This window comes from Passer montanus, unplaced genomic scaffold, assembly GCF_014805655.1.
Source record: "Passer montanus isolate IOZ18808 unplaced genomic scaffold, ASM1480565v1 scaffold52, whole genome shotgun sequence".
Lineage (NCBI taxonomy): Eukaryota > Metazoa > Chordata > Aves > Passeriformes > Passeridae > Passer > Passer montanus.
In genome coordinates, this window is record NW_024370152.1 from 4,361,186 (window position 1) to 4,386,980 (window position 25,795).

A 25,795-nucleotide genomic window follows, 5' to 3' on the forward strand; every position below is an offset into this window, starting at 1 on the left:
TTTACAGGGTTGAGGAATAGAGAGAAAAGTGAAAATGTAACATAAAATCAGTAGTTTCAGGATTCAGACGCTCCATCAAGAATGTGCTGTGAATGATCATTGTACCTTTATGTAGCCTGTGGTTCAGACTGACAGGTATATCAGAATATACAGGATCTCAGTTTTTAAGCATTAAGAACTAAAATTTTTTTAAAAAAAAACTATGCTGAAATACTAAACTTGGGGAAGCATTTGTTCTCCTAATTGAGTTTGCCACATGTTTTGATTTGGGAACAGTTTATTAATGTTAAACCCCATTACATTAATTTACGGAGCTGTGGTGTTGGCACAATTGCTACTCACAGAGTATTAAGCTAATAATGTTTGCATAGCATCATGTGTGTGGCATCTGAAAAGAAATTAATTCTGGCTTCAGAATATGAGCTATTTTGCCTGTGGAACAATGCAGTCAGCATCCACTATTATAATGCAGAAAGATTTAAATGGAAAAGTGTGACAGTCAGGATTAATTGTTTATACACAGAAAAAAAAAAAAAAAAAAAAGAAAGAGAGGGGAGGAGAGGAGTGAAAAAAATACAGTCTGATAAACATTCAGTAAGTAATTTTAAGTCCAAAGGAAGAAATGTAAGGGGCAAGTTACCTTTGGGATTACATCAAGGTGGATGAGCACCCCAGCCTCCCAGCATTTTTGGGTGATTCAGACTACTCTTACCCCAGCTTCAGAAAAGGCAAGCTGCAGAGCCAAAGTTTGTTCATTTCCACCCTCTTCCAGTGCCTGAAGCAGAACTGTGTCTGTTTATTTTTAATTTTTGAGAACTCCAGAGGCCTTGCTTGAAACTGTCATAAAATTTCCTGTGGAGAAAAATGCAATTTTCCTAATTTGGAAAAAACCAACAAACCTGTTATGTGAAGTTATGATGATACACCAGAATTATTTGATGAATTCTGGATTCCTTAGCCATGCTAGCCAGACCTCAGCCACTGGAGCCAGATGACGGGCGGATAACACTAATAACAGACTGCTGTCTCCAGTACAGAGCAGCCCAGAAGAGGAGACACATCCTTACTTATGCATTGAGAGACAGAAAATGGTGAGACACAAAAATTGTTAGGTTTTGCTCTAGATTTGAGGGAGACGTGTGCTCCCCTGGTGGTAGCCATGGTTTGCATCCCTGCCCTGACTCTTCATCCCGCTTCCGCAGTCCCTGTCCTCCTGGACCCCAAGCAAACGCCTCAGTTGGCATGGGTGCCAAGCAGTTTTCTTGTGTCACACACAGGTGCAAAGCCTGACGTAGACACAGTGGTCGGACTGGGCTGATGAGTGCATTTAGGTGGAAATTACATAAAGGCTGGACAAATTCAGGCAGTGTTTCATGGGAAGGGACAAAGGTCTGTCCCATGTGTCTGCTCAAAAGCAAGACAATGTGACAGCATCACAACCAAGTGGTTGCTCCTTCTGCTAGTATTGGTTGTGTTTGGGGCTTTATTTTTTTCCAAAAGAGAAATAAAATATTTTAAAATTCCTTGGCCTTATTTTTTGAAACATCTAACAATTTAGATGTTTCAAAACATCTAAAAGTAACCAAAAATAAAAAGGAAAAAATTATCTTTGTACTGTGGAAAACTTAATCTCAAATAAGCCCTGTCAAAGAGAAGGTATGATAATTGTTTGTGATATTGGGAAGTATTGGGAAGTATTCACAAACTCTAACTTTCTGCAACATCACCTAGAATTGACACAGTGGTCGGACTGGGCATTTGTGCATTTAGGTGGAAATTACATAAAGGGTGGACAAATTCAGGCAGTGTTTCATGGGAAGGGACAAATGTCTGTCCCATGTGTCTGCTCAAAAGCAAGACAATGTGACAGCATCACAACCAAGTGGTTGCTCCTTCTGCTAGTATTGGTTGTGTTTGGGGCTTTATTTTTTTCCAAAAGAGAAATAAAATATTTTAAAATTCCTTGGCCTTATTTTTTGAAACATCTAACAATTTAGATGTTTCAAAACATCTAAAAGTAACCAAAAATAAAAAGGAAAAAATTATCTTTGTACTGTGGAAAACTTAATCTCAAATAAGCCCTGTCAAAGAGAAGGTATGATAATTGTTTGTGATATTGGGAAGTATTGGGAAGTATTCACAAACTCTAACTTTCTGCAACATCACCTAGAATTATTTCATATTGCATCCATCAAAAGTAGTAGAGAAACTAACAAATATTTCATATTGTCACTTAGATGTTTTAAAGACATAATTTAAAAGATGTAATCTTTTTCAAGTAGATAGAATGTGCTAATTTTTCCTTAAGACTAGAAAACTGACACTTCAGTATTACATGTTCTTAAATACTTGATGTTTCTGTAGTTTGAATGAAAGTGTTCTGCAACAGACTTTGAAGATGCACACTTTACATATAATTATATAGCCAGTTTATAGCTGGTGCTGTGATCATTTCTAGCTGCTTTACAAAGCTCTCTGCTAGCAGATGTATAATCTCTGTGGTAACTGAGATAGAAAAGCCACTTTTGTTCTGTTTTAAAAAAACAGAAGCAATAAGAAAAAAATGGTGACAGTACAGTTATTTTAACTTTTTCATTTGCTCATATTCTTCCAGAAGTGATCACGTTTTTAATGGCATGGACACTTAAAACATTTAATAATGACTTTTGACTTATTTTCTTTTTACAAAAATGTTCAATGTTCTAACTTTTTAACCTCTTATAAAAATGCAGGGAGTACTTTGTAGAAAGCTTATATTCCCCATCATTCAAAATAAAATAAAAAAAAAAAAGAAAAAAAACAACCAAAATGAAAAGCTTTAAGACATTTCCATAGGATTTAATTTTTATGTTCTAAATTTTTCTTTTGTCCTTCTTTTAACCTTCCCTCCTCTTTGGATTTTTATAACTTGCAATTTTCAGCTATGCTTGCACAGTCTTTTCTCTCAAGACTTTCTACTTCTTATCTGTCTTCCTGGCATATATATACATAGTTCTGTCAGTGAATTTAAATCAGTTAAATTATAGTTAAAAATTCCTGTTTGTGCATAAAATCTGCTTATGTAGGTAAATCACAATGCATTAAGGTCTACCTGAAAATGCAAAGGAGTTTGTGAAAGAAAAAAACTACCATATTGAGCTTATCTCTGGTGGCATTTAGAGAGTGGGGTGAGGATCACACCAGGCAAGGTCAGAGTGGCCTGGTGGGAGGTAGGCTGCCCTTCTCTCACCCATTCACAACATGAAAAGGGACCCCAGCTTCCAGGCCAGTCCCCTTGGTGTGGTCAGATATTCCTTCCCTCACTCTCTCAGCCCCACTGCCATCTAAGTTCCTTTCTCCTTCTCCTGCATGGTTTTCCCATTTTCCCTGGTAGCTGACATGATCTCTTAGCTCTACACCCCCAGTCACGTCCCTCCTTTGCTGCTGCCTGATACACCAGCAGGAGGACTTTTCTAAGACTTTTTAGGAGCTTACCTATGTGTACTTGCTCACTGAAGGTGGCATGGCAGGAAGAGGATGGATAACAGCTAAGAATTGTGCTTTCCTCTATCAGCAGAGGGAAGAGGGAGCTGCTTGTTAGAGGCTCTTCAGAGAGGGTCTGTTGGCCCTGCTCATTTTCCTTGGAGATGTCAGAGAAAGGCAATTTATTAGACAGTCATAATACATTGAGGGGGATAACATGCCTTGAAAAAAAGTGGGGGAGAAGAAGGCTCATAATGGCTTCTTTGGTGAGCGAGAAGGTAGAATTCTGCATGGCCAGGTTCATGTTCCCATGTGTTGAAATTAGTTTTCTGAAGGCTTTTCTTTCCAAATTTTTACTAACCGTGGTTGTAACAGAAATGTTTCTGTTATGTTAAAAGTACCTGACACTCAGCAAAACAGATCTGCAGCCTTCCCCGGATTGCCAGCTGACTCATGTGACTTCAAGATTTCATCCCAATGTGCTAACACCTATGAAAGCAGAGGGAGAATTTACAGAAATGTCCTTTGAGTTAACTGAAAGAGGGAGTTTGTAGGCAGAATGTTGAATGTTGTTGGCAGAATATTAGATCATCTGTTTGAAGTTACATGTGTTAATCAAGAGGATTGTGGCTGGTTATACAGCTAGGGACAATCCTCTGTTTCTTACAGAAATTCAGAACATTGATGGCCTTGTTTAGTTTTGCTTCCTTGACTGTTTTATCCAGGTTATTGTAGTAAAAGCAACCATGCCACATATGTCTGTACTTCTGTATGTGCTGTACTTGGTAACTGAAACATTTTTTGGTACACTGAAAACTTTTCTAAAGATGCAAAGCAATAATAATTACCTGCAGATATGATACCAAGAAACCATAGCAGCATGCAGTTACCTAATGAGCAACCTGCCACCGTTTCATGTGTTTCTTTTTCTTTCTTGTATTTGTCTGCCTGTGAGGCACGTTTTTCATGTTATAGAAAAAATAGTGGATGAGTGTGTGAAAGAAAGGAAGGCAACACCATTTTCTTTTGGTTTTATCCTCTTAAATAATTGATCGTAGTATCTTTTATCAAGGACACAGCTCAGCTAAGATTGCTGACACTCACTTAAGGCAATTCCTACTGAGGAGACCAATCTAGGTCATGAGTCAGTGAAGGCCTATCATTAAACCCTACTGATGTTCTCTCCCTTTCTTGTCTTTAAATTATTTTTAAATACTTAGCAGCAAAAGACTCCTACTTCACACTTACATTGGAATATATGTTTAAAACATTCTTTGGACTGTGTTTTAGAGACAGACTTTGGAACCTGAATTTTGTGTTTAAAAATACTGATTTCATAATCCATTTTGGCAATATTTTCAGTAGCCTACATATGAGGTTGTTTTGAAGTTTGCAAGTTGCTCTTTGACAAATGTCTTCTCTTTAGTTTGTCACAAACAATAGTTTCATTTGTAGCTGTGATTTTACTGATGACATTTCAATTAGTTGTTTTATCTATGAGCTGGCTTAAAATACTCTCTCAGATCCTATGATTAATACGAACAAATCCATAATATAATAGAATCTATTCTAGTAGAATAAAGATCAACTGTTATTTTTTACTGATTTTAGGCATTGAATATGGAGTTTCATTTCACACTGTATTTTTTAGTAACTAGTAGATAAATATCCAAATCAAATGCAACACAATTGTTGTGTTCAGTAATTGGAACTTTCAGTAAATTCTTTAAGGGATTCTGTGATGTACTACTTTTGAGACAAAAAGCCGAAAATATTTGTCCATGTTGTGTGCTAAATCTAAAGGGAATCTTTCTTTTTGGGTCTGTTGTTACACTCAATAAGCATCTGGTAACAGAAGTCATGGGCCATATCCATTGTGAGTGTAAATTGTCATAGGCCCATTAACTTCAACTGAGCTATGACTATTTATACAAATTCCCCTGCCTGTTAGCTTTTTATCTTTAACACTAGGCTCCCCTTCTTTTCTGATAGTATTTCTTACATTCCTTTAGTGCAAAGGAAAACTTTTACTGTATTCTAAGTATTTTGTATTCTAAGTCTCTCTTTGAGGAGTTAAGTATATCAGTATGGATTTCCTGATATCCCAGGAGCACTGATCTTTAGACACAGGTGAAGATGTGCAAACAATGATTTTAAGTGCCGGAAAGGTGGATTATTTGCAGAAACCTTTGGTCAGAGGATGAAACTGTTTGTTCAGAGAATGAATACAGGTAGGGCAGGAAGCCTGTGCCCTTCTCCCTTGATGTGGGTGCAGGGTAGCTTCCATTCAAGAAAGGGCCCAATGCAGCAACCAAGTTGTCCCTACCACCCATTAGTTTCTTGGCTTCAGCAGGAAGGGCACAAATGTGCATCTGTGGAGTTTTGGGTGTTTTATGGTTTGCATGTTTGGGGTTTTTTTTTTTTTGAGGTTTTTCTATATACCTGGGTTTTTGAAACTACACTAAAACCAAAAACCTGTTTGTGTGTGTGTGTTTTGTTTTTTTTGAGGTTTTTCTATATACCTTGGTTTTTGAAACTACACTAAAACCAAAAACCTGTTTGTGTGTGTGTTACTGAATTTCTGCCCTGTGTTATGGGTGATGTCAGAAGTACCTGGCATTAGCCCAGCCCTGTAATGGATAGTAATAGTTCAAACCATACTTTCTAAAAAAATAATGTTCATTTTCTCCATCAAATATTTACACCCCAATTCTATTGCCTTGAATGTCAGTAGTAAAACTTCCATTGATTATCTGTGACAATGGGAGGCCTGTGAGAATGAGAAATTTTAAAGCCCGTTATTTAAAATACAGCATTTCTTGAAAAATGAAATTCCTTTGTGGTGAAACAAGAAATCGAGTGCTATATTTGATATTTTCTTGAAGACAAATATACAAACCTGGCCAGAAGTATTTTTCTATAGTAACATTAATACATATTCACTGTTTTTGAAATGAGGCAAATCTTATAGATGTGATATGGCATATGACAAAGGTAGTATGATTCCTTTCTCTCAAATCTCATCTGTAGCCTCTTGGGGAGGGGAATATTTGGGGATGTAAAATCATTTTAACTATTGAAAAGTGATCCTTTTGTGAATAGGTTTTGCTTCCCAGCACTATGATGTGATATGATACACATCAAGAGTAAGGGTAACGAGTTACAAAGACTGTAGTTCAACATTATAAGATGTCCTGATTTTGAGATTCAGTAGAAACAAACCATGAATATGAATATATATATAAAAGAGTATGTGTCTGTGTAGATATACATGTATATATGTATATATGTGTGTGTGTGTGTGTGTGTGTAAAAACCCAGAAATACCTTATTTTTTTTTACTGCAGCCCTTTATAATGCTCTTCCCAGTCAGAGAGATTTGTCTCTCTTTGATTAAAGAGATTTGATTTGATTTATTCCTTTATTCTTTTTAGTATTGCATTCAGGTGCTTCAGATATCCTGTAATGTCATGTAATTTCAGTGATTTATATTTATGAAGTAGCCACACACTGGGCTAAGTAAACTCGTAATCTGAAATATGATGCCTGTCCTTTTTCCTCTGATCTTGCTGTCCGTCATGATCATTCTCTTTACACAGCTTCTGATACTAATTATCAAGTTGTAACTATCAGAAATCCTGAGACATCCCAACAAGATGCGCAACTGTATATCAAATGTTGTATTTCTCTAAGAATAGCAAATAGGCTGACATAAATAATTTGCCTTTTCCTTCATCTGTCACAGTCTGTGGTTTTCTGTGCATTTGTCCTTGCTTTGCCATTCTGTTTGTAATGGAACATTAGTAGAAGGTCCCAGTATTTAACAGTTCTTGATTAAAAACTGCTTAATCCCTGGACAGCATGGAAGAGGGTCAAAGCTTCAAGTTTATTTATTGTGGGAAAATTTATAGGAAGTTTTAATTGCATTTAGTTTGCTTGTGGGAAACTTCTGTAACAAAGTTTCTACTACTTTTTGAAAGATAACCTTTGGAATATCCTATTATAATCTATGAACTGGCTTATGTTGTTTACTTTGGTAAAGTGTAGGCTGAGAATATGTCTGTCCATATAAATGCTAGGGTAGGTTGGTAGGGTGTTATTAAATGAGATTTTTTTTTCAATGTATTATATTAAAAAACTTACTCTTTCTGAATTTTCTCGAGAACTTCCAAGTTTCTTTCTGTATCTGATGCATGGTGTCTATTTTCAGGAAAGCAGTTTTAACTTAGAAGTTTCTGCTGTCTTTGTAAGTAAAACTTGTGGTATGCAATCAGAATAAAGGTGTCTCACTAGTAAATTAATATGTGGTACCCCTCAGTTTGGCTTTCATATTTCCCTTTGTGAATCCTTGCTAAAAATAGAGCTTCATATGTTTTCTCTATTTCTAAGGAAATCCACAAGGTCTGCATTTACTGTGCTTTCAGGGGCACTAAATACATACTGAAAACACAAATAAAATTCAGGTACTTCAGAAGGTGATTTTTTAGTACTAAACCGAGTTTCCATTGTTTCTTTGGTTTTTTCTTGTTTTGTTTTTTTTTGGGGTTTTGTTTTTTTTTTTTTTTTTTTTTTGTTTTTTTTTTTTTTTTTTTTTTTTTTTGGTCAAATCAAATTCAGGTACTTCAGAAGGTGATTTTAGTACTAAACCGAGTTTCCATGGTTGCTTTTTTTTTTTTTTTTTTTTTTTTTTTTTTTTTTTTTTTTTTTTTTTTTTTTTTTTTACTGTGACATTTTTGTTTCATATGCCCTCTGGTCTGTTCAGCTGTGACAGTTGCAAACAATAGGTGGTGTTACATAGATAGCATATAGTGTATTGCGCCCAGACATATTCTTTCCACATTTCAAATTTTCCATTAAGAAAAGCGTCTTTGTTGCCAGTGTGTTTCCCTCTGTAGTATTTTGTTTGGTGTCCTTTCTGTGTCACATGTGAAATTAAAGTAATGCTTAATGAGAGGGTGGGGGTAGTGATGTCTGCTATGTTTTTTTCCAGAACATCTAGAAATCTCTTTATGTATTTCTAGAGCAGATAGCTATCTTATGGAAGAGTTGCATGACTTCCATCTAGAGAGTTTTCTATTCATCATGCTAGGTTTTATTCCTCTTCTGAGGCACCTGCTAGGTTTTATTCCTCTTGTGAGGCACCTGGTTCATCCATTTCTTCCTTTATATACCCAGATGTTCCTGAAAGTTATGATTTCTAACAATGGGAGGAATAGCACTGTATGATTGAATCTGCATCTTTCTTCTACACTGCTTGCTTGTTTAATTCTCCATTTCATATGGACTTCTGCCCACAAACCTGAAGGCAGGCTTTATGATGTGTTGCAGTGCATGTGTGATCAGGACCTTGTAAATGCATATCAGACCTCATACAAATTCCATGTTTTACATAAAAATAGTATCAATATTTTGGTTTTATTTACATGTGACTGAGGTAGTAATTTCTTCTGCTTTTGCTTTTGATAAGATACCCTAGTTCTTAACTGAATTGTTCTGGCAGAAGATCACCTTGTGGGTCTGGAAAACTGATTAACACCGAATGATAACACTGAACTATGGAAATTGGGGTTTTATGAATAGATCTGCTTAGTCATATTCTTTACAATTTTAGTTTTAAATCCAAACTCTGGTCAACCATATGATGAGTAGTTGGGAGGAGAGTTCACTCAGTAAGAGAATACCTTACCTCCATTCTAACTGAGTGCTGAGAAAATTCAGTTTCTAGGTGCACTGTCTTTGATTCAGCCTTCCAGCAAATGTGCAAAATAGACCAACACTTAGCAGGTGCCTGACTCTGTTTATTTTTTTTTTAAATAATACTATAAAAATGGAAGAAAATCACTGGAGAGAAAAGTCAATGCTGTCTTGAAACATATGCAAACTCAAGAACAAAGGTAAAAAAGTACCTGTGGTGGATAGCTTGTAAGATTTCTGCAAGTGGAAAAAATTGGACTCTTCTGGGTTCCTTTTGTGGAGTCAGGTTTCTTTTTCACCAGGGTTCTTGGTCAGAGCAGACAGTATAGCTCAAGCAGCAGGAAATTGAAGAGTCAGTATTTCTGTTTTCAGCAGCTTTTAATTATTGCTCTGATCAGCAACTAAATTGCTGGCATGTTGTTTGGAGCATGATTCAAAGCCACACATGCTTCCAAGGGCTCCTGTTTGAACTGAGCATTATACCACTCCTGTGTTGTTCTACCAGACTCTGCCCAGGTTGCTTTTTGTTGCAGATTTTTTGCCACGTCCCAAGGGTACGTATAGCTGAAGGACAGAGTAATCTATCAGGAGACTTTTACTGCTGCCACTTCAGCAGCTGAAATCAGTTTTTTTCCTAAGAAGACAAATGTAATTTCGTTCTCTCAATACCACTACTAGTCAAACAGCATTCACTGAGTTTCCTGCCCTGGCAAAGATGCATGTAGAATAACAGCCATGCTTCTGTCAGAGTTAGCTGACATCAGGTTACTGTTTACTTTTGCTTGTGTCCACGGTAATGGTCATATCTTGTTTAGTATAATCAGCAGTTGACTATAACATGGGAGGGGAGAGCATATGTGCGTATTTATAATATCTAAGCTGTGTTTAAAAGTTCTTGACAGAAATAAATAAGCAGAGCTAAGTAAGAGATTACACTGCTTTTGTCACCAAACCCATGCTGTTTGGAGTGTGCTTTTTTTTTTTCCTTTTTGGTACTGGCAAAAGAACCCTGAACTGAGACCTGAAGTGTGAGATACAGTTTCAGTAAGATACATTGCAGACTTTGTTCTGCAGGATAGGGGTATGAATTTACTCTTTAGAAAGAGGTCAAATAGAGGTTTCATATTCATTCAGCTCCTTCTGGGAATTGCTGACTTCCTACTGAGGTGGTCAAGGATCATAAAACAGGCACAGACAAAATGCTTTGATATTTTTGTCCCTTCAGGCATGATGCAATTGTTGCAAAATTACAGTTTTTGTTGTAAGAATGAAAGAATGTCACTGCAGGAAGTAGTTGATCCTATGACTCTTCCTTTACTTCATCCACCCTAATCAAAAACTTGAGTATCTTTGAGGAAGTAGAACTTGTTTCAGAGTTTGTAGACAAGATGTTGCTTTATGAATATTTAATAGTAATAGTGTGATAGGAAATAAAGACCATATCTGGATGACTGCATGATATGCAGCTTTATATCCATGACTTTTCAAGAGTCCTGTTAAGTCATTGTCTTTTTGGGATGCAAAGAAGAGATGCAGCTCAAGTGGTGATTGCTGGTTCCACCTTTTGGCTACCTGTACAAACAGTCCTGCCCAACTTTCCATGGCCAAAGAGTAAAGAAATATTGGTAACATTTCCCTGAAGTGGTGGGCTTTATCAGCGAGACACAGCAGAGGAAAAATGAAAATATTTCTAAGACAAGAGTAAGGTATCACTGTGAGGGGCTGCACTAGACGCATGCAATGTTGGCTAACTATTGTCTGACAGCGGGTTTTCATGCTGATTTCTCCTAGCTAATTATGAGATTTTACACATAGTCACTGACACTTTTGTTCTGTTCATGTGGTATCTGAAGAAATGATGGAGGTATTTGTAAAGGAATAGGGAACATACATGACAAAAACAGGTGTTAATATCCAAAGATAGTAAAGTATGAGGTGCAGAGGAGCATTGAAGTAATACTTCAAATGTTGCTGGCTCAGACTTTTGAACCATTTAGTTACAAAAGCTAATTAAGTTTTTAGATGCCCGACTCTAGAGACACATTTTTTTAGATTTTTTTAAACCTATTTTTGGTCCATCATGCAGCATGATGTGAATCCATTGGTTTAGTGAATCCTAGCACAGAGGCAATGCCATGCTGGAGGAAACACATGACATACTGGATATTTACTCTGAGAGTGCTCTCACTCTGAAGTCCCTTTTCAGTTCTCTGACAGTTATGATCTGCAGATTGGCTCTGTATTATTTACAGGGACTTTGGGGATGAAGTGTTGAACCACTGAGCCTTTAGACTAGAGCTTTTGTGCCAAAATATTTATGTTGATGTAAGGGAGTGAAAGGCCCAAAGTTTCATTGAATTGAAAACTATATTGAAATACATGTTGAAAGAGAAATTTGGCACTGGCTTTCACTAGAGAGAAGAGGAAAAGAGGTTATAGCCTTGATTACTCTTATTCCATGTTTTAATTCAACCTTGGCAAGATCTCTTCTGCTATCCACTACAGGAAATGAAGAGTGAGAGAGAGAAGTGGGAGAAGAGAACAGACTGCCTGACTTTATGGGGTACAGCTGGATGCCAAAAATGCATAGGGACATGTAACTAGTTCTATGTTGCTGTCTCAGTGTAAAGGCTTTTTTAAGAGATTCGTCTGTCAAATTCCATTATTGGTTTATTATTTTAAAATTCATGTTGGGTTTTGTTTTCTTCTTACTGTAATGAGCCGTATACTCATTAAGACTTCCAAGGTAAGAGAGAATTGGAGGAAAAAACTGCACCTTGGGTATGGGACAATTTCAGGTTTACAGTATTTTGAGTTTTTCCACTTTTATAAGAATATATTTTGTAAAAATCCATTGGCAGCAGAGAGACATCTGCATATGAAATCCTAACATGTCTTTTGCAGAGAAGATTACCATGAAGATGGGTTCTGTCAGCCATATAGGGGAATTGCGTGTGCACGAATCATTGGAAACAGAACCATTTACGTGGACTCCCTCCAGATGCAAGGGGAAATTGAAAACCGAATTACTGGTAAGCTTACACATCTTTTTAGCAGGGAGAAAGAAACATTCATAAAAGTATCCAATTCAGGTAAAAACAGCACTGTCATCCTTCTGGTTTTGTCAGCCATCTTCATATTAAAGTTTTGAGGGGATGAGCCTGTTCCCCACTTGAGCAGCTAGTGAAATTTGGAGCAAGGAAGATGGTATCAGTGGTAATGTATAAAGCTTCCTCCATGTCCTTAAGTAAGATGTCGGAGTACTGAATTTTTAACAGCTTCTAGTTTATACTGGAGCTTTTTGCATGATGGGTTCAAAAAGATTTTGAGGTTTTTTTAATGGATCTGTGATATAGTGAAAAAGTACTGATCTTTTATTTTCTTGAAAACACGTATGGTGGCCTTTTCTTGGTCTTTCCTTTTTGCATAATTCTGGCAGAGTCTGGATTTCACATTGATTTATATAAAACAAGAGTTGACCTTCCTGTGCTCTGCCTATGTTTAATCTTTCTCTTAACATAGTTTTTGTACAGAGTTGCAAACATGCATCCAAAACCTTAATGATTTTTAATGGGCTGTACGTCAACATGGATTTTCTTCACTGGATATCAGCTAGCTGATATTAGCAGCTGTGACTCTGATGTACATAAAGTAGAGCAAGCAAAATGAACCCACAGAATAGAGCAAACTGTTTGTCATAATGCATAGCAAATTAACTCAGTCCAGCAGGAGCTGATTTGCATCTGGCCAGATACCAGATACAGCTCACTAATGTACTCTCCAACTTCAGCATAACTAGTTGCCAAAAAGAGTTTAACTTCACTTTTCAGCTCTAACTCCCTAAAGACATTACCTTAAAGACTCATTGTTAAGCCAGAAATCCGAGTCCGTTTTTTTTCTTGTTCTTGAAATGGTGACCAGTTTCTGGGGCTGGCAAAATCCAGGTGCTGACCTTTACTTACACTATTACAGCACATTCTCCTCCCACCCTTCTCCTGTACTCTCTTGTAACTCCAGCCTCTTTAATCATTATGTTATTAATTAATACATATTGATACTTTTTTTTTCTTTTTTTACCAGCTATATAATCTTTGGCCTGTTTGGATGTTTTTCAGCAATATGGAAATGTTTGACTATATGAAATGATTAAATCTGTAATTCTGTGAATTGGGTTCATAATGTTCTCTTCAAAACCCAAAACCAAAAAACCTGTGATATTATCCAGAAAATGTTTATTGATTGAGTTGTACTTGTTTCTAGGATATGGAACATGGGCACTGATGACCTGGCTGCTAGTTTCCTAATATTACCAATTATCCGTTAGATTTCCAAAACTAGGGTGTTGGAACTCTCTGTTCTGCAGTTGAGGAGAATTGGTGATGGGAAGGTTCTCTTTCAGGAGGACACCATATAGAGCTTCCCAGTGCCTAGCTAGGCAGTTATGACAGTCTATTACAGCATTTTCTGAAGGTCACACCAGACATCTTATGCAAAAGTACCCTGAGGATTTCATAGCATTATTAGTTCTTGTAAACCATACTATATATAAAGCAAGTATTGTAAGATTGTAAGACTGGGTGTTCTATACCCATATGAGTGGGTACTTTTTGAAATTGCAGTAACTTGTTAGGTAAAGGAAATAGTTGAAAAAGCTGAATAGTTGCTGCTGAGATTTTGCTGATAGTTTTGCCCATAGCTGCTAACTGCAATTTTTCATGGTGTTTTCCAATGTGCATGGGAAGTGGGGACACCTACTGTCCGACTCCAGGAGCATTTAGCCAGGTTACATCTGTGGGGAATTTTCATTCTGGAGTTTCATTTCCCTGTTGTATTCTTGTGAGAAATACATATTCTTTGTCTCCATGGCCCCTTGTGCTTTTTGATCCTGGCCATGTGATTGGGTGAGAATAGCAATCTTTGGTTAAAAAAAAAAAATTACATTTCTGGAGAAAATCTTTAGGTCTGGTTTGGAGGACTGGAAGGCCAACAATGAATAGTGCACAGACCTGATGCCTGACCTGTGTATATGTGTTTGGCTAGCAAGGTCTCTGCTGTGCGGTTTAACATCTGTTTAGTGAAGAAAATATTAATCCCTTAGATGCTACCACACAGTACTGCTGGCTTTCACACATTCCATCAAAATAAAGATATAACTGCAAATTGTGCACTCTTCTGTCATGATAATCTAAATTCTGTAATTCAATACCTTCACAAAACTTAGTGTGGAGTTTCAAACAACTGACAGTGACTACTTCAGTCCTTCAGTTTTATTTTTTCCGTTTTAGTCTTTGCGATAAGCATGTGTTACAACTGTCCTTTGAGGCCTTATGGTCTGCATGCATGCAGTGTTCCCAATATGACTGATAAATGGCTATATTCTTGCATTAATATATCTGAATTAAAATAAGCAAAGGTATAAACAGTCTAAAAGGCTAGAGCTGCAGCTGCTTGTTGCATGTTTGGTGTTCAGGAAGAGACTCTGTGGTACCATGTGTCCACAGGAAATAGATGATTGAAAGGAGAGAGCTGGACAAGAGAGAAAGACTTTATTTGTAGATTGTAAATAGACTGCTGAATGACATTTCCTCTCTTTTTACTGTGTGAGTTGGTGGAACATGCAGTCTAGCAACTCTCACTCATAAATGATGCTTTACTGGGGGAGTGAATGTTCCTACATTTGAAGGTTGATTCAGAACCAGATACATGATGCACACATACATTTGTCTTTCCTTTGCAATGTGCAAGAAAATTTTGAGCTAAATGTTAGTGTGTAGGTGCTGAGAGCTGAAAGGGAGAATTACATTCCTAACTCATTATGACATTCATCTTAATGTGATCAGCATGCTGAGACTGACTACATTAATTTTCCACGAAGCTGCTGCCTGTTAGGCTTCTCATGTCTGTTTAAAGCTGTATCTTCCCAAATATCAATGATACACTTCTTTTTGCCTGACAAGACTTGAAAAACACTTATTTATCAAAATGTCTAGAGAAAGAATAAGTTAGGAAGAATCCTTGTGCAGATTTTATGTAATTAGGAACTTTGGAAATGCATACCAGTATCCTAGCAGGTGTATCTTGCCTTGGCTCTTGAGCCTTTCAAGTTAAAATTAGCCAGTTGCCTGTAGTCTGAGCAATGGTAATCTTGTGGGTTAATTTCTGGGAACTGAGGCCTACAAGCTCTGTGCAGATATCAGAGGGACACTGGGATGCTGGGTTTTCTTCCTGCATTTGTCAACTCTACTTTACAGCGAAATTACCTCATTTACCCATTGCACAGCAGGCTGTCAGACCCTTAAGGAAAGAATAAAGATGTTCAAGGCAAATGACATGAAAATTAAGTTCTTTCTCATGCTATGAATCAACACTTGTCTGTATTTTTGTTCCTCTGCAGCTGCGTTTACCATGATTGGCACTTCGACACATTTGTCTGACCAGTGCTCGCAGTTCGCTATACCTTCCTTCTGCCACTTTGTGTTTCCCCTGTGTGATGAGCGTTCTCGGACCCCTAAGCCACGGGAGCTGTGCCGGGATGAATGTGAGGTTCTGGAGAATGATCTCTGTAGGCAGGAGTACAACATTGCTAGGTCAAACCCCCTCATCTTGATGCAGCTACAGTTGCCTAAGTGTGAGGACCTCCCACGACCGGACACCCTGGAAGCTGCCAACTGCATTAGAATTGGGATCCCTGTGGAGAGACTGAGCCGATGTAAGTGTATGTGCTTCATCACCGGGAAACAGTACAGCTTGTTGCTTCTTCGGCTGAGTCTGAGAAACAATACTTTATCAGCCATTCTTTTTGTAAAGAAAGTGCTGAACTATTCATTTTTATCTTGCTAATACTGACCATAATCTTGCATTGTTGTAAGGTAGAGTTAGGATGGCAAGGAAGCCTAAAGGATGTTGCTTGTACAGCAGAATGTGTTATATTCACCACCCAGGGCTATAAAACTTTGTGTTCATCTGGCTGATTTGATGCAGATTTGCAGAATGTTGCCTCTACCTGTGTCTCAGTCCTTGCACTTTTGGGCGAGCCTCCCCATACACCTATTTAAGAACCTATCGATTAACTTCATATAGTTTGTTGAAGCTTCACTGGAAGATCTGTCAGGAAATGAACCACCTAGTGTTAATTCTTTCTATATGGAAACCCATGGGAATATTAATCCTGTAAATTGAACATGGTGTGCAGTTCTCTTCCTTTACCCACACGGGATGGGTGAAAACATTGATCTTGCTTCCATGAATTTGTATTTACATCCTGTTCTGATGTCAGTAATTCTGTGCAGACAATCTTTCTGACTACTCCATTTCATAGCGATTAATTACAACCCCCTACATTGTTCAATCAGAAAATAAGAAAGCGAAAAGAAAACTTGAAGAGACCAAAGATATTTAAAGTACAATGTGTAATATGATTATTTGGTCTATCCATAGTCTGAATCCACAGTTAGGAGCAGGAGCCATGGCATAATGGTGGACATAAAAGATTAATTCTGTGCTTTTATGTAAATAATGCAATGTAGTTGAGAAACAGAAGTAACTGAGAATGCAATGACAGAGGCAAATCTGAGAGACAAGAGATATGAAGCAAAAGGCATGGGAACAAGATCATTAAAATATCTGGTGAAGGTTGTCTGTGATTCTCAGAGCCAGTGGTGCTGTCGCTGATGGAACAGCTGCAACTTGAGTATTTGTGGGGTTTAAGAGAGCTGGATTCCTGAGGGCTGGAGAGAACAGAAAAATGGAGAAGGTAATGTCACAAAAACGCATGATTCAGCTCAGATGATGCATATGGAAGGCAAGCACTCAAAAAGTATGAAGAGATGATAGCAGCAAAACAAAGAATAAAGATGTGGGTCCAGCAGATAGGAAAATGATGCTTCTAAAGAGGAAGATCCTGAATCCTTTCTTTCTAAAGACTATAATAAGAAAAAAGAGGCATGAGGCTTTAGAAAATACAGCACTGATTTCTATAGCAAGTGAGCAGTGTGAAGAAAATCGGAAGATTATGAGAAGTAAAAGTTTTCATTTTTGATATCTGGGGACTTTTCCTGAAGGGAAGTGCGTGTCTCTGATTTACTTTAACTTACCTAAAGGTTCATACATGCTTCTTAGTCTCCATTTGAATTCAGAAGTGAGAGTACTCATGTGTGTACCATAGAGCTGAGACATTTCAGGACATAATCCAGAAATAACTGGGTGTAAAAGCACAGATACACACAGAACTGAAATTTCAAATTGAATGGCTTTCATTAAATCTCAAGGTACCTAAATTTAAGTACTTGTTTGTATACACATTCTGTAGACTTCAGCTGTTTTGGTCATGGTGTCCCTTGATTGTTTTGATTTTTCTAACATTTTCCCAAACCCTGTGTTTTAGATCATCAGTGCTACAACGGCTCTGGAGCTGACTACAGAGGGACCGTCAGTGTTACCAAGTCAGGCCACACTTGCCAGCTGTGGGACTCACAGAGTCCCCACAACCATGATCTGACAAGCACACAGTTTCCAGAGCTGGGTGGAGGACATGCATATTGTCGAAATCCTGGAGGTCAAATGGATGGTCCCTGGTGTTTTACAAAGAATAAAAACGTACGCATGGAACTGTGTGACATACCTTCTTGTAGTATGTATTCTCTTTCTTTTTTCTCCTACTGCTGTTGTGAATCCTGTGTAATTTTGAATGTTCCTGGTTATTTCAGGTAGAATTCATTTAGGAGGGTTATACTTCTAAATGTTTAACTTGAAGCAACTTTGTTTTGTAATGTCTTGTGATGTAATTGTTTAACATTTTCTGGAGAAGAAAGTTTGTAAGATATTCTGACACTTTTTTATTATATACTGGAGGCTTAGTCTGAGGTAATAATTAATGATGATGATGCAGTTTGTATTTTGACTTGTCAAATGACAGATTGCACAAGCAAATCACTGGTATGTGTTTGGTTTGCTCATGCTGCTCAAGGGTACATTCTCTTGCTCTGTATGACATCTTGCAGGCAGCAAGGATTTTCAAATCCTATAGAGGGAGATATAGCACCATGCCTGGCTGGGAAGAAACCATTTCAAGTGCAGAAGCAGAGCAGTTTGAAGTGCATAAAGTAGATGATCTTATCAGAAAAGTCCTACATTATCTGCTAGTGGCTCTGTACAGCACAACTGTTTGAAAAAATGAAAAGTAAAGCTCTCCACAGATTGCTATGTTCTGCTCGTTTTCCCAGTGTTGGTATACAGGCATAGTAGACTTCACACATTGGTAATGGTCTTTGGATATGACGGTGTCTTTGGATATGACAGTTAATATTGTGCTTCATTAGGAAGGAAAGCATGCTTCCTGCAGCAAGATACAGATATGTCATGGAAGTCATAAAAGTGGATTACATGGGTCTCTAAAACTGCTCAGAACTAATACAAAATTTTTTAGTTATTTCACTTTTTTGCAGTAACATGATTTGACATATGTAATAAATTTCTACATTGCATGTACCATAGGGTAAAGATAACACTGGGATGTGGTTGTGGTGAAAGCAGTTGCCACAAATAGCAAAACCACAGGTTACAGAAAACATCCCAGGCAGTTCTAGCGAACATTTTTGACATCACTAGGCTTTCCTAAAGTCTCTAAGTATTTAGTGAAAAAATATTTTAGGAAGGTTCCAGACCTAAGTGTATTGATGGGTCTTTCATGTCTTTCTCGAACTCGAACATAAAAGCTGTGCAATTCTATTAAGTACAGAACAAGTAATATCTCTACCAATGAGAAGTGCAACTTATTTTATTCTGGGCAGAAGTAGCACCAGTAGAGGTAAAGAATTGACCAAGTGTTGATGAAATGGCTGAATCTATGAGAGTGGGTCAGACTGCGTTGTTGTTCTGGGTCACATTGAGTTCACTGGTTTATATATTGTGATAGAGACTGCTTACTTGTTTTTTATACCCTGAACAGGATAATGCAATGATACCTTGGTCTTTATTCTACAGTTTCCTCAAATGAAAGTCTCAAAAATTAAGTAAAATCAATCACATACTGCTACGGCCCTCACATTAAATGTGGGGCTCCTAGTTTATCTTCATACAGTCAATGGCTATGTCCATTCAAATTTTTTTGAAATATGTAATGGAAAATTATGAAGAAAGGGGAAAAGGTAATGTGACTTCTGTTTTCAGGGCATAGTTTACTTTTGATTTAAAATATAGCATTAATAATAATTTGTGTTACTATCAATTAGCTTAAAAATACTTAGAGTAACCATTTCTGTGCTTCACAGGTCCACGTGACAGCAGCAAAATGGGAATCCTCTACATCCTTGTTCCCAGCATAGCCATCCCTCTGGTGATAGCCTGCCTTTTCTTCCTGGTCTGCATGTGCAGAAACAAGCAGAAGGCATCTGCTGCTACACCACAGCGCCGCCAGCTGATGGCATCTCCTAGCCAAGACATGGAAATGCCACTCATTAATCAACACAAACAGGTATTTCTTACATAATTTGCTTAGGCCCACATATTTTCAAAGTGCAGTGATTTTCAGCATCTCACATTGTCTGTGTTCAAACCTAATTTTCATAATGTGCAGGCCATCTGCTTCAGGGAAAACCAGGTCTTGCACTTTGTAGGTGTCTCTAGAAATCCTGACCTTGGACAACAGCTTTCAGTACACAGCATTTAATGGCATTTGTCCTTATCCATCTATTGCCATTTTGCCTGTTGTCTATGTGACTGAAGAAGTGGTTACCTCTGATCCTGTCTTCAGCCTGCAGCTCATTTTTGCCCCTGGTAATGACATGGCCTGTTTGCCTGTTTAAAGCATGATGCACCACGGGGCTTCTTGTTCTAATCCTTCAATACAAGACCTCTGGTGTTCTGATCCATAAGTGAGTTGAGAGCTGAGATGGCATGCAACATGTTTCCAAGGTTGTGAATCACAAAGAGTGGTGAAAGGAAAATGGCTTTGAACTCATGTCTACATTTGTCAGCTCCTGCATAGGATTTTCTGGGACAGCTAATTGATCTCTGCACTAAAATCCTGTTCAGAGCTAATGTTGAATTGTTAATCACAGCATTTACAAGATGCAAGCTCTAAAAAACAATGCTTATTTTAGAAGTTGGCAACATCTGTTCAGGAAACTGTAGAGTATTTGATGAATATTACCAATTGTAACTAATTGCGATCATTTTTTTTTATATCTGAATATTTGAAGGAAATTTTCCAGCCCAGTCTATAGGCTCTTGGACACTAACATCAGAGGTTGTTCCCAAATCACCTGCTAAAACATCTTCCTAGCCTGCCCTGCTCCCTCAGGTTGTGGTGCCCTGTATGTGAAGCTGTGCCAGCTGCACCTCATTTGGTCAGAGACTCCATCCCATGCTGGTCAGGACAGACCCATTACATCACCATCACAAACTGCCTGGCTTTCCCTTCCAGCTGCAGAGGGAGGGCTCGGGATTTCCCACCCTTGGGTTTGCAACCTTTTTCTTCAAGTACTAGAGGGAAATTCCTTCTCCTTTCTTCTCCAATTCCACCCCCATCTTTATCCAAGCTAGCTCAAGGTTCCTCAGCAGTGGTACTGCACACTGCTGCCCATGGGGCCATTCCTATAGTGAAGCAGAGAAGAAAGGGCATTATCTGGTACTGCAGAGCTGAAAGAGAGGGATTTTGTTCCTTCTTCTGCTGGAAAGGATGTTTCAGTTCACTCTGAGACTGCCACTTCCTCAGCCTCCTTGCTTCTGTGACAGATGTCCACTGGGCAGCTCGGGGATGGTCTGCGGGGAGAATACAGCTGCAGTTAATAGATGTCATTGCTTGCCAGATTTACTATGAAACCAGTATTCATTCAGCTTGCAGGAAGTGTGGCCACTCCTTTATAAAAATAATTATATCCATTATCCTGTGGTATAATTCCATTTATACTTCTGATAATTGTGTAACTCATTTCAAGGTTAATTGTGAAATCAATATACTGATGTGAATACACAAAAAAAGCCAGAAAAATCCTTATGGCCCAATTTATCTTCCATTTGGAGATCAAACCACTGGGAGGTTTTCTTTAATAAGAGATCCTCTTGTTCAGAAAATATTGTGATTTTTTATTGACTGTCTTTTCTTCATTCCAGGCTAAGCTTAAAGAAATTAATCTGTCCACTGTGAGATTTATGGAGGAACTAGGAGAGGAGAGGTTTGGAAAAGTCTACAAGGGGCATCTTTTTGGTACAGCACCAGGTGAACAGACACAAGCCGTTGCCATTAAGACACTTAAAGACAAAGCAGAACTGGCTCTTCGGGAAGAATTTAAACATGAGGCAATGATGAGATCACGATTACAGCACCCAAATATAGTTTGTCTGCTGGGAATAGTGACAAAGGAACAACCTGTAAGTATGATATTTAGTTATTGTAGCCACAGTGATCTCCATGAGTTCTTGGTGATGAGATCTCCTCACTCGGATGTTGGCAGCACTGATGATGACAAGACAGTAAAATCTACTCTGGAACCAGCAGACTTTTTTCACATCGTGACTCAGATAGCTGCAGGAATGGAATATCTTTCTAGCCACCATGTTGTCCACAAGGACTTGGCCACTAGAAATATACTGGTGTTCGATAAACTGAATGTGAAAATATCTGATTTGGGCCTCTTCAGGGAAGTTTATGCTGCTGATTACTACAAACTGATGGGAAATTCCCTTCTTCCTATCCGGTGGATGTCCCCTGAGGCTATTATGTATGGCAAGTTTTCTATTGATTCGGATATATGGTCATACGGAGTTGTGTTGTGGGAAGTTTTCAGCTATGGCCTGCAGCCTTACTGTGGTTATTCCAACCAGGATGTCATTGAGATGATCAGGAACCGACAAGTTTTGCCATGTCCCGATGACTGCCCCACATGGATATACACTTTGATGCTGGAGTGTTGGAATGAATTTCCCAACAGAAGACCAAGATTTAAAGATATACATAACAGACTAAGAACATGGGGGAACCTTTCCAATTACAACAGCTCAGCGCAAACTTCTGGGGCAAGCAACACCACACAAACAAGTTCTCTCAGCACAAGCCCTGTTAGCAATGTCAGCAATGCTAGATACATTGGACCAAAGCAGAAAACTCCAGCCTTCCCTCAACCTCAGTTCATACAAATGAAAGGCCAGATGAGACCAATGGTCCCACCTCCTCAGCTCTACATTCCAGTCAATGGTTACCAGCCAATGCCTGCCTATGGTGCTTACTTGCCAAATTTTTATCCCGTCCAAATTCCAATGCAAATGGCTCCTCAGCAAATACCTCCCCAGATCATTCCCAAACCAGGCTCCCACCACAGTGGGAGTGGATCTACCAGCACAGGCTATGTAACAACAGCACCTTCCAATGCGTCGGTGGCCGACAGGGCCGCTCTGCTGTCTGAAGGCACGGATGACACACATAATGGAACGGAAGATATCGCCCAGAACCCTGTGCAGGAGGAGGAGGAGGAAGAGGGCTCTGTGCCTGAAACAGAATTGCTGGGTGATAATGACACACTTCAGATGGATGAAGCAGAAATTCAATCAGAAGCCTAAGGAATTTGGCCTCTTTGCTAAAAATGTCACATCGCTTCCATACATGGAGACAGTAGATCATTAGGCTTAATAGAATGATTTTGATCTGACTCAAAGAAACAAAACTAAAATAAAGCAACATCCGTTTAAAAGCGCAGCAGTAATGACATACCAGGTCTAATGACCAGTGCCACCAGCAGATTTTTCAAATATGGTGGTGTAGACTTGCTGAATTTAATCTTTTTTACTGTCCTACAGTTCTTGAGAGAAGCTGCTTTTTAAATATGTACTGTTGCTGTGCAACATGTTGCAGAGTAGCATTGCACATCATGTATATCATGATACATGAGTGTAATGTTAGTGAATTATGCTTAAACCAATAACACAAAAAGGAATCCAGCAATGGTTGCAGAATTGCCCTAAGCATAAAGAAGTGCCCTGGATGTGATGGACAGCTTAGTTTGTAGTATTTATCTCTTCAACGTAATGGACACAAGATTGTTTCTTGCTTTTTGAGTCTGAAAATCTAAGTTGAGAATAATGATCTGTGTTTGTATTACAATAAGAAGAAAAGGGGAAAACTGAACATAAAAATGCCTGTGCTGAGTAACACCACGGGTCTGTCCAGCCTAGTAGCATGTCTTCAAAGACCATCGATAATGCCTGCCAAGGGATAGACTGCAAGGGCAATTTCCCTCACAGAAATGTCCCAGGGTATTGCCTCAGACTCCAGAAATTTGTGGCTTAGGGCCTTCCCAAGACAGAAGTGGAATCTCTTTCTGTTAAATAACCCTTGATGGAATTTTCTACCATGAATTTATCCAAATGATTTTGAACTCACATAGAGCTATAGTATCCACAACAGCTTGTGGAGTAACGAGAAGAGAAAGGATGGTTTTCTTTCATCACTTTGGGTGAATGACTGACAGAAGCTTCCAAATGAGATCATCTGACTGCATTTGTGGATGAAAGTATTCCTTCTCTGCTGTGTATTTTTAACAGCAAACAGCCTTAATACACTGTTAACCAAAAATGGGGATATTGTAGGGGATATTATAGGTGTGCACTAACTTAATAAATCCAACTTTAATTGGTTATCAAGTATAGAAAAGGGCTCCTCATGTGTGTTCCTGCATTGTAAAAGTGTTGGGTTTTGTGCGGGGTTACAGACTTACTTGATTTACCACAGTTACTGCTGGATTGCATGTGATACCATGTTTTTTTCCCAACTTTTTAGTAAAAATGATCTTTGAACTTTAGAAGACCAAAATAAGCAATAATATACAAGGTGCTGGTTTTGAGCTTCTATTTGCAGGATGAATCATGTACAGACCTTTAAATGTAATTTATGTTTTACTACATTTTATATACATTTTTTCATTGAAATATTTGGACTTTTGAATGAATGACTTTATAACTTAACCATTTACAATATTCACATGTGGTGCAGTTTTATGGTATTGCTGTTCCCTTTTGTTAAACATGCAGACAGGTCCATACATTTCACGACCCCTTTCTGTAATACTAGCGGTACACATTCTCATTGTAGCATTGTAGCCAACACACACTATAGCTGTAAGTTCTACATCCAACATGGAATATTCAATAAAGTGATGCAAAAGGTATGATGAAGTATGTTATCCTACAGACACTGTTTTTGTTATGGTACATTGTGGAAATAGAAATGGCCTCAATTGCTTAAGTTACAGGTTTCACACTTTAAACTACAAGTTTTTATTTTATTACATTGGGATTCACTCGTAAGTCATGTATCATTGTGATCTACACCCTGTGTTCAAGGTACGGCAGCATTACTTATTTCCAGCATTTCACCTGGACTTGGAAATGCACTGGTAGGAATAAAATATGAAAGCTTTATTACTTGTGTTAATATAATGCAGCTTTGGATGCTTTTACTAAATAAAGGATAAATAAAAAAGAAAAAAAAAGTGACATTTATTTACGTGACATTGTTTTTGTCTAAGTTTCCTTATCTCAGATAAATGAACTTGATTAATCAGCTACACTGTCCTTCTTTGTTCCTTTGCTAACTTCAAAGTAAGTGGAGAGCAAAAGATTCGTTTATACCACAGATTTGTTAGAGAGAGAAAAGATAGGTAAGCAAATGAATGGCGTCAGTGGAAGCTTCTGTACAGGGCTGCCTGAAGTTCAACCTGTTTCTAGTAGACAGAGCATTATGACTTCTTGTGCTTTGAATACAGTTTGAGAAACTCCTAATTCTCTTCTTTAAACCTCATAAAGTAACTACAGACAGAAAAAAAGGTCATATTTCTGTTCTGATTTTCATATGCCCACTTAATGTGGATTTGCTCTCAAAGTGGTTATGGAGGAGCAATACATAATTTTCTAGGCCAGCCTTGGCAATACACCCAGGACTGGAGAGGGCTACTCCCCCTCTGTTGGTGTGGGTGGGCTCATCTGAGCTGTCAAGATTGGAGCCATGATGGCATGCAAATGCCCTCTATGCACTTCAGCACATGCCACCACCAGCATCTTAGTGGCTACTCTTGAGTCATATGGATTGGCAGTAACTTCTTGTTCTGCAGCTTCCCAGAATAGTCTTGATATCTGCTGCATGGTCCCAGGCAGTATCAGAGTCTGCCTTTCCTCTGCAAGACTTGGAAGCAAGACTGAGGGAGATCAGAAAAGGGATGAGGAGGTAAGTGGATGGGACAAGGTGGCAATAAGTGAGGGAAGGTTTGGGGCTGGGTCCAAACAAAACCAGCACAATACTTCTCACTTGGGCTTGCAGAGGTTCTTCTTCCTGGCAGGTCTAGCAAAGCTGGAATTTTTCTTGAGGGCAGAACAGCTTTTCTAGCAGTAAATACATGTCTAGAGGATGAGTAAAGGGCAAGGTGTTTTTGAGAAGACTGTGAGGTTACGACAAAAGTTTTCTTTTGCTTCTAGTACCCTACTCTGTCTATATGATTTTCATAAGAATACTTGGTCTGACATTAGGAAAAGTGGATTGGGTGTGGATACTGTGCTCAGCAGTCCATTGCTGAGGCAGGAAGGCCCCTGTTTAGAAAAGCATATAGGGTAGATGGAGAATGGATTTGCAATCACATGGCAGGAAAACTGAGTA

The 25,795-nt window shown here is 38.4% G+C and overlaps 1 protein-coding gene across 2 annotated transcripts in view; it reads left to right on the forward strand.

Annotated features, from left to right (window-relative positions):
- The window catches only part of ROR2 (receptor tyrosine kinase like orphan receptor 2), a 143,581-nt gene extending 118,671 nt beyond the window's left edge, over nucleotides 1-24,910 (forward strand). Inside the window, exons 5-9 of one of the 2 annotated variants that reach the window (XM_039724168.1) lie at nucleotides 12,061-12,188; nucleotides 15,551-15,865; nucleotides 17,540-17,785; nucleotides 19,425-19,627; nucleotides 21,268-24,910. In XM_039724168.1, the coding sequence (XP_039580102.1) occupies nucleotides 12,061-12,188; nucleotides 15,551-15,865; nucleotides 17,540-17,785; nucleotides 19,425-19,627; nucleotides 21,268-22,710 (2,335 nt within the window). In that variant the 3' untranslated portion in view covers nucleotides 22,711-24,910. The remainder of the gene's footprint in view (nucleotides 1-12,060; nucleotides 12,189-15,550; nucleotides 15,866-17,539; nucleotides 17,786-19,424; nucleotides 19,628-21,267) is intronic. The other variant, XM_039724169.1, reaches the window with a different exon arrangement.
- Nucleotides 24,911-25,795: the final 885 nt, after the last annotated feature.